The sequence below is a fragment of the Schistocerca gregaria genome, chromosome 4, assembly GCF_023897955.1.
Source record: "Schistocerca gregaria isolate iqSchGreg1 chromosome 4, iqSchGreg1.2, whole genome shotgun sequence".
NCBI lineage: Eukaryota > Metazoa > Arthropoda > Insecta > Orthoptera > Acrididae > Schistocerca > Schistocerca gregaria.
Window position 1 is genome coordinate 784,982,310 of NC_064923.1, and position 13,414 is coordinate 784,995,723.

At 40.0% G+C, this 13,414-nt stretch overlaps 1 protein-coding gene across 1 annotated transcript in view; it reads right to left on the bottom strand.

Annotated features, from left to right (window-relative positions):
* LOC126267433 (nuclear pore complex protein Nup205-like) overlaps nucleotides 1–13,414 on the bottom strand; it is a 289,070-nt gene that overhangs the window by 214,563 nt on the left and 61,093 nt on the right. Inside the window, exon 6 of the mRNA XM_049972686.1 lies at nucleotides 6,323–6,459. Within this exon, the coding sequence (XP_049828643.1) occupies nucleotides 6,323–6,459 (137 nt within the window). The remainder of the gene's footprint in view (nucleotides 1–6,322; nucleotides 6,460–13,414) is intronic.

The window sequence follows — 13,414 nt, forward strand, 5'->3', positions numbered from 1 at the left end:
TAGAAAAGAATTTGATACACTGAAATATTCACAAATGGACGGTAAATATCAGTCAGATGAAGATGATGAGATTAATGTTGGTCACAATTTGAATACAAGCTTAACATCTGTTGGAATATCACCATTAAAATTTCAACGAATTGGTGTAAGGGATACAAAAGGATATACAAAGTGCAAAATACATCTAGTTGAAGGTGCAATTATTAAGAAAATTGCAGAAGTGGGAACCTTGATCCCGGTGAATTGGAGCAACCATCCACAAGCAAGCAATGCTTGACTTGTTCAAATTACATTGATCTGATCCAAGAATTGAAAAAAAAAAAAAAAAAAATTACATATATCAGATAATAGCGAGAATATTCAAATTTTGATCTTAGTTTCCCAAAGCTGATCTATCAAAAAGACTGTGGAAGAATGTTGTGTTTCAGGAAGAATGGCAAGGAAGGCTAAGAAGTTAAAAGCTGAACAGGGAATATTGGCACAGCCCAAAGGTAAATGTCGGAAAAAGCTTTCTGAGGATGTCAAAGCAAGAGCCGTAGAACATTTTTATGATCGAGTTTAGTCAGATTTGTCCAGGAAGAAAGGACTGTATTACTGTTCGGATAGATGGAGAAAATGTTAAAAAACAGAAATACTTATTACTGAGCAACTTAAAAGAAATGTTTGTTGCATTCTGCAGTAAAAATGGACCGGAAATTGGATTTTACAAGTTTTGCAAATTAAGACCAAAGTGGTGTGTGACTGTAGTCACAGCTGGCTCACACACTTGTGACTCCACTCGAACCACGGCAAGACCAAAAACTCAGCGACTAGACCATCAGAGTACTACATCAGTGGCCATGCTAAAACCTCAATCGCCGCACACAGCTAGCGCTGGTGTGCACCTATCTCCTTTCGCAGCCCAGCACCCAGTCAGAAAAACGGAGTACTCCACACACTGAAGATTTAAGTTCCTGCCAGGGCAGCAGAAGGCAGCGACGCTCGCAACCTGGAAGTCCACCAGAGCCACTGTCCCTATCACCGTTCAGTCTGCTGTCCACAACAACTCTTCAAACAAAATGCTGAGCCCCTGTGGAGTGGACTCTGCCAGTTTGAGAGTTCTGGGCATGGTCATCATCATGTAGATTATAGCTAGGAACATTTACTCGAGCTCAGCACAGGCTAAGCGTTCATGGCAAGGATGCTCCACAGCAGCTTGTTTTATCAACTGGCTAGGGACTTGATCATGTGTTTTCCAGTTACTGAACTACTGTAAGACTCTTGTTTACCACAGTGTTCTAGAACAGCTCCCCTTGCCACAGTTAATTTTATGAAGGAGTATTTAATTTCTAAGATGTTAATTGATTAGTTCTGGAAGGCACTTCAAGAAGCAATTTTTGTCTAGTTGTTCATATTTCGCTACAGGCTCAGAACTGTGCACGTTCAACATAAGGCTGTCAAACAGATTCTGTATAACAATTATGTTGGCCATAATAGACCTCTTGAAAGTTTTTTTCCATGTTTTTAATGAAATATTTCCCCCTACAGTCCACCACAAAAAATAACAAGCAAATTGAAAAGGATAAATGCAGGTATAAAAGTGTCAAGTGCCAGAAAAAGACAATTACACAATGAAGTGAAAAGTAATAAAAAAAATTAGATCTTATAAACTATATAAAAATTTAAAACTTTATTTACAAGGGTGATGAAGACAACAAAAGAAATAGCACACAAAAATTCATTTTGAACCATACAAATAAATCAAAGGCAGCATGGTCAGTCATAAAATCCAAATTTGTTGTCATAGCCAGCAGTCCACAGATCTCCAAAATCAAGATAGGTGACAAATCCATTGTAAATCCTTCAAAAATTACAGAATATTTCAATGAGTTTGTCATAACTGTGTCAAGATCGAATGTTGATTTACGTGGTTACCTGGATAATGTCCAACCTTTCAATTTCAATATGGATAACAGGGATGTTCTAACCAAATTTGAACGAATTATAACGTAAGATGTAGAAAAACAAGTATTTACCCTTAAAAATAAAAACTTGACTAGACAGGAGGAAATACCACACCAGCGTACTTAAAACAGTTTCTAGTATAATATCAGGACCCCCAGTCTGCCATAATAAACAAGTAATTTGAAGAACACTTCCCAGATGCTCGAAAGTATTCAGCAGTAAAGCCATTATTCAAGAAAGGCTCAAAGGAAGATGTAGAAACCTACTGACACTAAGCCTTCTCCCATTATTCTCTAAAATATTTGAAAAGGGTGTTGCAATCCAAACCCAAAATTTCGTAGCAAAATCCAATATCACACTAAATCAGTCCCAAAACGGGAAGAGTACAATGTGCCTGTGAAATTTGTTGCGTAAATTTGCTTACCTCCAGACAAATTTCAAAAAAAATTACATAAATTAGAAAGATACGAAATGCATGGAGTGCTTTAAAATGGTTTGAATCAAATTTAACAGACAGAAAGCAAAGGGTAGTTTAATGTCAGGTGCTGGAAATTGTTTCTCAGAATGGAAAATTATTTCACTGGAAGCCCAACAATATTCCATTTTAGGCCCAACACTGTTTTTTGAAAATCGTGGTTTGCCTCATCACGTACATAATCTAAATCGTTTTATTCAGGTACTACATCACGTACATAATCTAAATCGTTTTATTCAGGTACTATATATTTAAAAATAAACTGTATTTACAAGAGCGATAAAGACATAAAAAGAAATGGCACACAAAAATTCATTCTGAACCATACAAATAAATCAAAATCAGCATGGTCAGCCATAAAATCCAAATTTGTTGTCATAGCCAGCAGCCCACGGATCTCCAAAATCAAAATAGGTGACAAATTCATTGTAAATCCTTAAAAAATTACAGAATAGTTCATTGAGTTTGTCATAACATCAAGTTTTGGTAAAATTTCACCATAAACAAAGAACAGCTGATGATAACAGAGATCATCATAATTATAATACACTTTTGTCATATACACATACAATGAAGTCTAACACTTAATTACCCCTTACTCAAATGATCATTTCATCCTCTATGAATTCTTCTATTGAATAGCAGCATTTCCCTCAAAGAATGTACTGTAGCCTCAATTTTAAAATTTCTGGCTTCACATTAAATATGTTTTTCCCTATTAACTTCTTGTATATTGTCATCCCAATATAGAGTCCGTGCATATAATTTCAACTGGTGTATGGGTAGCACAAAATTATTTTTATTTCTTATGTTATATGTATGGTTAAAATTATTCTCGTCAAATAATTTTTGTAGCTGTGTAGGAAGCTTATAATCTCATAAATGTATATGCAACAGTTAGGATTTGCAGTTTTCTAAATGGGTGACAAGACTATTTTCTGTGCATTACACATGTACTGGACAATTTTCTTTTGCAGTTTCAGGGTTCGAGATACGCTACTTGAACTTCCCCAGAAAATTATCCAACATCTAATGACAGATTCAAAATAACTATTATAGGCAATTTTTTGTGTACTCAAGTCCGTGGAATTTGCTAGTATTTGCATTGCAAATGCAAAACTGTTTACTTTATTTGACAGGGAGTCAATATGTGTATTCCAGCTTAAATTTTTGTCGACATTTATTTCTAAGTGTAACTGAATTTTACAAAAAAGATTTTCTTCTAAATATAACATCCCACTCACCATATAGCAGAGACGCTGAGTCGCAGATAGGCACAACAAAGAGGCTCTCACAATTATACCTGTCAGCTGTTAAGGCCTTCGGACACACACACACACACACACACACACACACACACACACACACACACACACGTGCGTGTGGGCGTGCGCGTGTGCGTGTGCGTGTGCGCGTGTGCGTGCGTGCGCGTGGGCGTGCGCGTGCGTGGGCATGTGTGTGGGCACGCGCGCGTTTTTGCCTTCCTTCTCTAATATTATTACAGTCCAGCCTGGATTTTCCATTTTACCATCCCACTCACTTTTATTTGGAGACAACTCGTCTGATACTCATTGAAAATGAGACAACAGAACAAATTCCCCAAGGATCACTGGTATCCTAAATAGTTGAGAACATTGGTTTGAAGTAAATGGATTACAATTAAACATTAAAAAACCATAAAACCATTTAGCACAGTTAAAAACCAAACAATCTGTTGTATCCACGGACCCAACCGACCAATTCGCGCACGAGCGCCCTGACCATGACATAGCTGGCAACAGTTCCTGTCGCAGCCATCGGCATCTCAGTGCGTTACCACCGATGGAAGAGGTTGCGCCATGGCTGAGCTCGGGTCCGCAGCGCCCTCTGTCTTTTGCATATAAGGAGGCGCGCTGGACCCGACAGACAGTCTATTGTCGATTGTCTATTTCTAGCCTTTCATAGAGTTTATAGCAGAGCCACTGCAGTGTGATGTTTGCTATTGTATTGCACGTTTCATCAGAAATAAATGTAAGTTCTCTCTTCATTCTAGCTGGCGCAATTCTTGTCATTAATTATTTTTCAGCCAACATACATACATCCTGGTCACTACCCATGCTTTATACAATTTGTGGTGGCTGCCCCAAAAGTACCGCCGAGGACCTTGGGTTTGGGAGCTGTCACAAAACAATCAAAATCATATGAGCCAATAAAAATTAGGAACATGTGGAAGCAGGTTCTGTCAAATTCCTGGGATATTTAAAGGAAAAAATTGTTCTGATGTTATCATGTAAGCTATTAGGCAAACAAGCCACACAGTCTTGCATTTGCAATGACAAGATTGTCCTTTACACGACGTGGACACTTGGAAAGTTGTTTACCACAGCTAGTTTAAATCTATTGCTAGATATGGAAAGTTTTTTGGGGTAATGCTAGCAGTGTAAATACGATATTATCACTCCACAGAACTACTACTGGAAACTTGCGTGTAATATTAAGCCTTGAGATTTATAGAGACCTTTATTCAGGGACCTAAAATTTTTAATTAATCCATTTATTTATGTTTATGAACTGTTTATCTTTCTCTGTACCAATTCAGAATTATTTATATGGAACAATTTTCAACATATAAACGACACATAAACCAAAGATAATTTCATGTTACTATCTTATAGATCATACCTCCACTCCCAGACCCCTCAATAGATGACTTAATACTTTGTAGTAAAATAAAAGTGAAAAACTTTCAGTTTATGGGACTAGGTATATTGAAGACAAAATTACACATCATCTTAGCACAGAAATGTTATTTACTCACGAAATTTTTAAATTAGGAATATTTCTTTGTAGAATAGAGAAATACAGCTGTAATGGTTTTTGTAAATTAAGATTAATTTTAGTCTCTTTTGACTCACTGTATGCATATCAGGTACAGTATTTATACTGATGAGTCTCCTGTACTTTAAATCAATTATTTATGTACGTACATAATGAGAGAATAAAATTGTGATTCTGACTGGAGGCAGACTTAGCTCAGAATAGGGCAATGACAAGGTAGGTAGGTACTCAACACGACCTTTCCATGGAACCATGGAAGTATTTGACTGAAGTGATTTAGACAACAAAAGAAAACCTAAATCTGGATGGGGGTGTGAATTGTCACCCTCCTGAGTCCATGACACTCTCATCAACACACCACATCACTCATTATCAAACCCACTCATGCCAGGCACAATTAACTTCTCTCACAAAATTGTAGTTCCAACACTGAAAGTTTCATACAGCTAAGAAATGTATATCCCATTATTTGCATATTGCTCAATTTTCATTTTAATGTGCTGATTTTTAAGAGAGACATTACTTGTAATACTATGCAGACTAACTATGGATACAGACCTTTAGATATGTTAGGAGTTTCTTCACAAAACTCTAATACAAACTTCCCATTTTAGGCTTCCACATTCCACTTCAAAAATACACTCTCAATCTAATTAATTATCTCACTCTTTCTGATCACTTACATTCATATCTGAAAGAATGGACACTGTTAACAAGCCACAGCTGAAAGAAATATTTTCAAAATTAATTCGATGATTGCGAATTCCTTGATGTCAGCTGTATTAGGTATAGATGTACTGCCCAACAGTGACATACAAAAATTTGTGCCGGACTGGGACTTCAGCCCATATTTCCTGCTTATTGCCAGTGGTCACATTAACCACTTCGGCTATCCATACACACTCCCAGATCGATCCAGACTTCCATATCTCACTGTCTGTATCCTTGTATTGTAGTCCATATGGAAGTTAGCATGCATGGATAGCCGAAGTGGTCAAGGTGCCCGCTTTCTGGTTACATTTACGGGCAAAGTAGTAAAGCAATGTTACAGAACATACACTGCACCACACAGGTTAGATAACATACCCTCACCATCTTCACGTTTCTGAATAATGCTAAGATCCACAGCATATAGTAAGGCCATTTCTAAAGCTAAGGTAACACTGTCAATTCCTCCTGCCGGATCATCTTCTATCTTCAAATTTTTAAGCACACCCATTAAACTGCAAATGAATAAATGTTTTCCAAGATTAATGACAGGTTTGGACTTGATAACTGAGTAAGAATACATTTGTCAATTAGGCTACTACAGAGCTGTGTGTGTGTTAAAGAGACAAGTGTAAAATATGAATTCACTTTAAATCAACAACAGTTATGAAACACCGCAATTTTGACAAGTTAGCAAATACCATATACGAGATAATGTATTAAAGAAGGATACACAAGGGAAACAGGATCTATTTTGCAAACTTACACACACTTAAGAACTCTATACTTATGAGAACAACAACATAGTTAAAAGTTATAAAATTATGAGACAAAAATGTGCCCAGCACTTAATTCAAAGTATAAACATCTTAGTACCACGAACAAACAAATATAAATGCCTTTACATTACTGTCGGCAATGCTGTCCCATTATTTTACAGTTTTCTCATGTGAATTATCCTTTTGATGCAGTACACTATACTATTCCCTTGTGTGTCGCAAGTGTGGACAATGAAAGAAGCAGATGGAAACAACCTAAGAGTTAACTTCTGTTGTCCTATTTTCTAAGTTGTGTGCGATATGTTGAAGTTATGGCTATGAGCAACTGAATAAAGCCAATTTCATCATGCCACACGTATTTCACCTTTATTTTTGAAAGGCATCACCAGTGGCAATGTTTGTGGATGCTGCTCAACATATGTGCTTGCTTTGTTGGTTTTAAAGCTGCTGTTCTGCTTTCAGTCTTTCGCAATGACATTAGCACAGGACTGAGCACATGAAAACATATTTTAATGTCAGATTCTCAATGCTGTGCTAGTTTAATTTTAAGAGGCTGGAAGCAGAATAACAGCTTTCAAACCAGCAAACCAAGCACCCATGTAGAGCAGCAGTTGCAAATCCATCACTGATTATGTGTCTCAAAAAATAAGGGTAAAATATGAATAGAATGATAAAATTAGGTTTATTCAGTTGCACACAAATGGAACATGTGACTGACTAGCTAGCTAAATAACTGACAAAATCCGAACATTATCAACCTAAGAGCCTCTGAAGAAAAATCCTGAGAAAAATCTTAAGAGCTTGTGACAGACAGAAGACTGGAGAATAATATAACCATGTATTACAGGAACTTTTACATTACACTGGTTAGGACATATGAAGAGTATAGCAGAACAAAAGGGAGATGGTATTCCACCAGAATGACTGGATGACCAAGAGCGAGATGGATAGACAATGTGGTCAATAACCCTGCCAGAATGGAGGTGTGCCCATCAATACCTGCAGTGAAGGTGAAGAAGAAATATCATGTAAAACACACATCTGCAGTCGAAAAAGTGCCAACTGTGAAAGTTATTTGAGACTATAGGATTGAGACAGCACATACTGGTCTCATAATTAGGTCGTTAATAAAAAATTAATTGAATGTAATGTGTTATAGGTAGCAGACAGGTATCAAACAATTATCATGGTTGCGAGGCCCAAATGCTGAAGAAATGAAACATTGACATTAGATGATCAAGGCATTCGAGGTGGAATCCAAAACGTTCAGGACAGGTGCTGCCATCTGGAAAGTAGGACAGTGTGTCTATGTGGACAAAAAAAAAATTCTCAGCTTTTTCCCAAATTTCCCGGTTAAAAATAGACTTTCTCCCGGGTGAAAATACACTTTTTCCGTGTTAAGTGATAGTATACTATTCCTTGGCACTATAAAACTTATCAATCCTTTGAATGTTTATGGTTTTATATACTGATGAAGAATTTCCTGCCACTTTAGAAAATGAAACTCAGTGGCAGCGGGGGGGAGGGGGGAGACGTCACACGTTTTGAAACACCTTTGACGTGCAGCAATATGTACGCTGCATATTTTCGTATTATGAAGGTATGAATTCGAATTCCACCAAATACCGCGTGTTACTTTCCAAAGCATTGAAATCGAGATTGCGATGCACTTTTCTAAGCCACTAATTACTCTTGTCATGTGATCTCGCCAGCTGATAACAGCATAGGACACATGATGTAGACAGCCATGGCAAGATCACTCTTACATTTACATTTACATCCATACTCCACAAGCCACCTGATGGTCTGTGATGGAGGGTACCCTGAGTACCTCTATCAGTTCTCCCTTCTATTCCAGTCTCATATTGTTCGTGGAAAGAAGGATTGTCCCTATGCTTCTGTGTGGGCTCTAATCTCTCTGATTTTATCCTCATGGTCTCTTTGCGAGATATACATAGGAGGGAGCAATATACTGCCTGACTCTTCGGTGAAGGTATGTTCTCGAAACTTTAACAAAAGCCCATACCGAGCTACTGAGCGTCTCTCCTGCAGAGTCTTCCACAGGAGTTTATCTATCATCTCCGTAATGCTTTCGCGATTACTAAACAATCCTGTAACGAAACGCACTGCTCTCCGTTGGATCTTCTCTATCTCTTCTATCAACCCAATCTGGTACGGATCCCACACTGCTGAGCAGTATTCAAGCAGTGGGCGAACAAGCGTACTGTAATCTACTTCGTTTGTTTTCAGATTGCTTTTCCTTAGGATTCTTCCAATGAATCTCAGTGTGGCATCTGCTTTACCGACTATTAATTTTATACGGTCGTTCCATTTTAAATCACTCCTCAGATAATTTATGGAATTAACTGCTTCCAGTTCCTGACCTGCTATTTTGTAGCTAAATGATAAGGGATGTATCTTTCTATGTATTTTCAGCACATTACACTTGTCTACATTGAGATTCAATTGCCATTCCCTGCACCATGCATCAATTCGCTGCAGATCCTCCTGCATTTCAGTACAATTTTCCATTGTTACAACCTCTCGATACACCACAGCATCATCTGCAAAAAACCTCAGTGAACTTCCGATGTCATCCACCAGGTAATTTATGTACACTCCTGGAAATGGAAAAAAGAACACATTGACACCGGTGTGTCAGACCCACCATACTTGCTCCAGACACTGCGAGAGGGCTGTACAAGCAATGATCACACGCATGGCACAGCGGACACACCAGGAACTGCGGTGTTGACCGTCGAATGGCGCTAGCTGCGCAGCATTTGTGCACCGCCGCCGTCAGTGTCAGCCAGTTTGCCGTGGCATACGGAGCTCAATCGCAGTCTTTAACACTGGTAGCATGCCGTGACAGTGTGGACGTGAACCGTATGTGCAGTTGACGGACTTTGAGCGAGGGCGTATAGTGGGCATACGGAAGGCCTGGTGGACGTACCACCGAATTGCTCAACACGTGGGGCGTGAGGTCTCCACAGTACATCGATGTTGTCGCCAGTGGTCAGCGGAAGGTGCACGTGCCCGTCGACCTGGGACCGGACCACAGCGACGCACGGATGCACGCCAAGACCGTAGGATCCTACACAGTGCCGTAGGGGACCGCACCGCCACTTCCCAGCAAATTAGGGACACTGTTGCTCCTGGGGTATCGGCAAGGACCATTCGCAACCGTCTCCATGAAGCTGGGCTACGGTCCCGCAAACCGTTAGGCCGTCTTCCGCTCATGCCCCATCATCGTGCAGCCCGCCTCCAGTGGTATCGCGACAGGCGTGAATGGAGGGACGAATGGAGACGTGTCGTCTTCAGCGATGAGAGTCGCTTCTGCCTTGGTGCCAATGATGGTCGTATGCATGTATGGCGCCGTGCAGGTGAGCGCCACAATCAGGAGTGCATACGACCAAGGCACACAGGGCCAACACCCGGCATCATGGTGTGGGGAGCGATCTCCTACACTGGCCGCATACCTCTGGTGATCATCGAGGGGACACTGAATAGTGCACGGTACATCCAAACCGTCATCGAACCCATCGTTCTACCATTCCTAGACCGGCAAGGAAACTTGCTGTTCCAACAGGACAATGCACGTCCGCATGTATCCCGTGCCACCCAACGTGCTCTAGAAGGTTTAAGTCAACTACCCTGGCCAGCAAGATCTCCGGATCTGTCCCCCATTGAGCATGTTTGGGACTGGATGAAGCATCGTCTCACGCGGTCTGCACGTCCAGCACGAACGCTGGTCCAACTGAGGCGCCAGGTGGAAATGGCATGGCAAGCCGTTCCACAGGACTACATCCAGCATCTCTATGATCGTCTCCATGGGAGAATAGCAGCCTGCATTGCTGCAAAAAGTGGATATACACTGTACTAGTGCCAACATTGTGCATGCTCTGTTGCCTGTGTCTATGTGCCTGTGGTTCTGTCAGTGTGATCATGTGATGTATCTGACCCGAGGAATGTGTCAATAAAGTTTCCCCTTCCTGGGACAATGAATTCACGGTGTTCTTATTTCAGTTTCCAGGAGTGTATATTGTGAACAGCAACGGTCCTATGACACTCCCCTGCGGCACACCTGAAATCACCCTTACTTCGGAAGACTTCTCTCCATTGAGAATGACATGCTGCGTTCTGTTATCTAGGAACTCCTCAATCCAATCACACAATTGGTCTGATAGTCCATATGCTCTTACTTTGTTCATTAAACGACTGTGGGGAACTGTATCAAACGCCTTGCGGAAGTCAAGAAACACGCCATCTACCTGTGAACCCGTGTCTATGGCCATCAGTCTCATGGACGAATAGCGCGAGCTGGGTTTCACACGACCGTCTTTTTCGAAACCCATGCTGATTCCTACCGAGTAGATTTCTAGTCTCCAGAAAAGACATTATACTCTAACATAATACGTGTTCCAAAATTCTACAACTGATCGACGTTAGAGATATAGGTCTATAGTTCTGCACATCTGTTCGACGTCCCTTCTTGAAAACGGGGATGACCTGTGCCCTTTTCCAATCCTTTGGAATGCTTCGCTCTTCTAGAGACCTACGGTACACCGCTGCAAGAAGGGGGTAAAGTTCCTTCGCGTACTCTGTGTAAAATCGAACTGGTATCCCATCAGGACCAGCGACCTTTCCTCTTTTGAGCGATTTTAATTGTTTCTCTATCCCTCTGTCGTCTATTTCGATATCTACCATTTTGTCAACTGTCCAACAATCTAGAGAAGGAAGCATTGTGCAATCTTCCTCTGTGAATCAGCTTTGCAAGAAGACATTTAGTATTTCGGCCTTTAATCTGTCATCCTCTGTTTCAGTACCATTTTGGTCACAGAGTGGTTGGACATTTTGTTTTGATCCATCTACTGCTTTGACATAGGACCAAAATTTCTTAGGATTTTCTGCCAAGTCAGTGCATAGAACTTTACTTTCGAATTCATTGAAAGCCTCTCGCATAGCCCTCCTCACACTACGTTTCGCTTCGCGTAATTTTTGTTTGTGTGCAAGGCTTTGGTTATGTTTATGTTTGCTGTGAAGTTCCCTTTGCTTCCGCAGCAGTTTTCTAACTCGGTCATTGTACCACGGTGGCTCTTTTCCGTCTCATGATCTTGCTTGGCACATACTCATCTAACGCATATTGTACGATGGTTTTGAACGTTGTCCGCTGATCCTCAACGCTATCTGTACTTGAGACAAAACTTTTGTGTTGAGCCGTCAGGTACTCTGTAATCTACTTTTTATCACTTTTCTTAAGTAGCGCAAAAACACAAATAAGAAAAGATAATGGTTTAAATTAATACACACACCATTCACATATAATATTGGTCTCCAAGATTAATAAGCTGAAAGAAAAGCTAAGCTTCCACATATATTGTTGATCTTTTCTCCACACTAAGATACACCACACACAAGTGCCAGTAAAATTTTTAATAACGACGTAAATGTGTGATGATCTGCGCTCGAAATTCTTCTAAATGGTCGTCCTCAACTAGTTGATTTTTAAATGAGAGTCAAACGCTTCCTTATTTACGAAATTCATCGTACATTCTCGCACATAGTTCATCTTGGGTAAAAGGAACTTTGATTTTAATGTATTAAAGCTTTTCAAACCAGCGATCGCAATATTTTACCACTACCTGTTAGAAATAGGTTCGTTTCAGCAGGTGCAAGAGAGCCCCAGATAACAGTCGCGACCGCGCGATGATGCAGGAAGGCCATATGTTCATACGTGTAAAACATTAAAAGATCTTACATTAGGTCATGAAAGAAACAAGACATCAAAGGATACTTCAAGAACATCGAAATTTCGTGAACCATACTAAAATGCATAATTCGGCTTGAAGTGCACATGCGTATGTCCAGATTCGGATGTAAATTTTCTTGGAGTACCAGTATTGTATTATCTCGTGTTTGGTTCTCTATTTATGGCATAATGTCATACGCGCACTTGAAATCAGCGAACAGTTTAAACCAGCCAACAGTGTGAAATTAAGAAGTTTGTTTCAAATAAACTGACTTCCTCAGCAGAAAAGATTAATAAAAGCCAAATCTCTTTAGCAAGCCGACAAAGATAACTTCATTGTTCTGCAAGGTGATTAATGCTTTACTGTCAGAAAGGTGGAAATAAAATCTGAAACTAATGACATATTTTAGCCATCCGTAATTATGCTAACATATTTTAATTCATTTGATAACTCCGGGTCACAAAATCCATTATATCATTTAACGTGAGAGCAATAAACAAAGAGGAAACAATAAAACCAATGAATGTAAACACAGGTCACGTGGAAAGGAACCTCCTCCCCACCACAACTCAAACTGCTCTGTGCATCTGGGGCCGGATTTACTATATTTCCGGACCGGGGCAATATTAGGTAGTGGCACCAAGCCACACTTCTGTAACAAGAAGTGGGAGAAGGTACTACTCATACGCAACTCAACTACGCATGCCCAAGAGCCCACCCACAACTGCTCGAAGGAATCTAATTTAAACAGTTGTCATGTCACGCTCATCGGAGGCAATTTGTTGTTATGAAGCATTGCATAGTCTTCCAAAAGTCTTTGACACATTTTGCTGTTGACATATGCTTGTATGAGCTCTGTGTTTTGTTGCTGTATACAGCACATTTCCTTTGCAACTTATGTTTATTTTACCTTTTTTTTTTCCTCTCGTTCATGTAGCAGC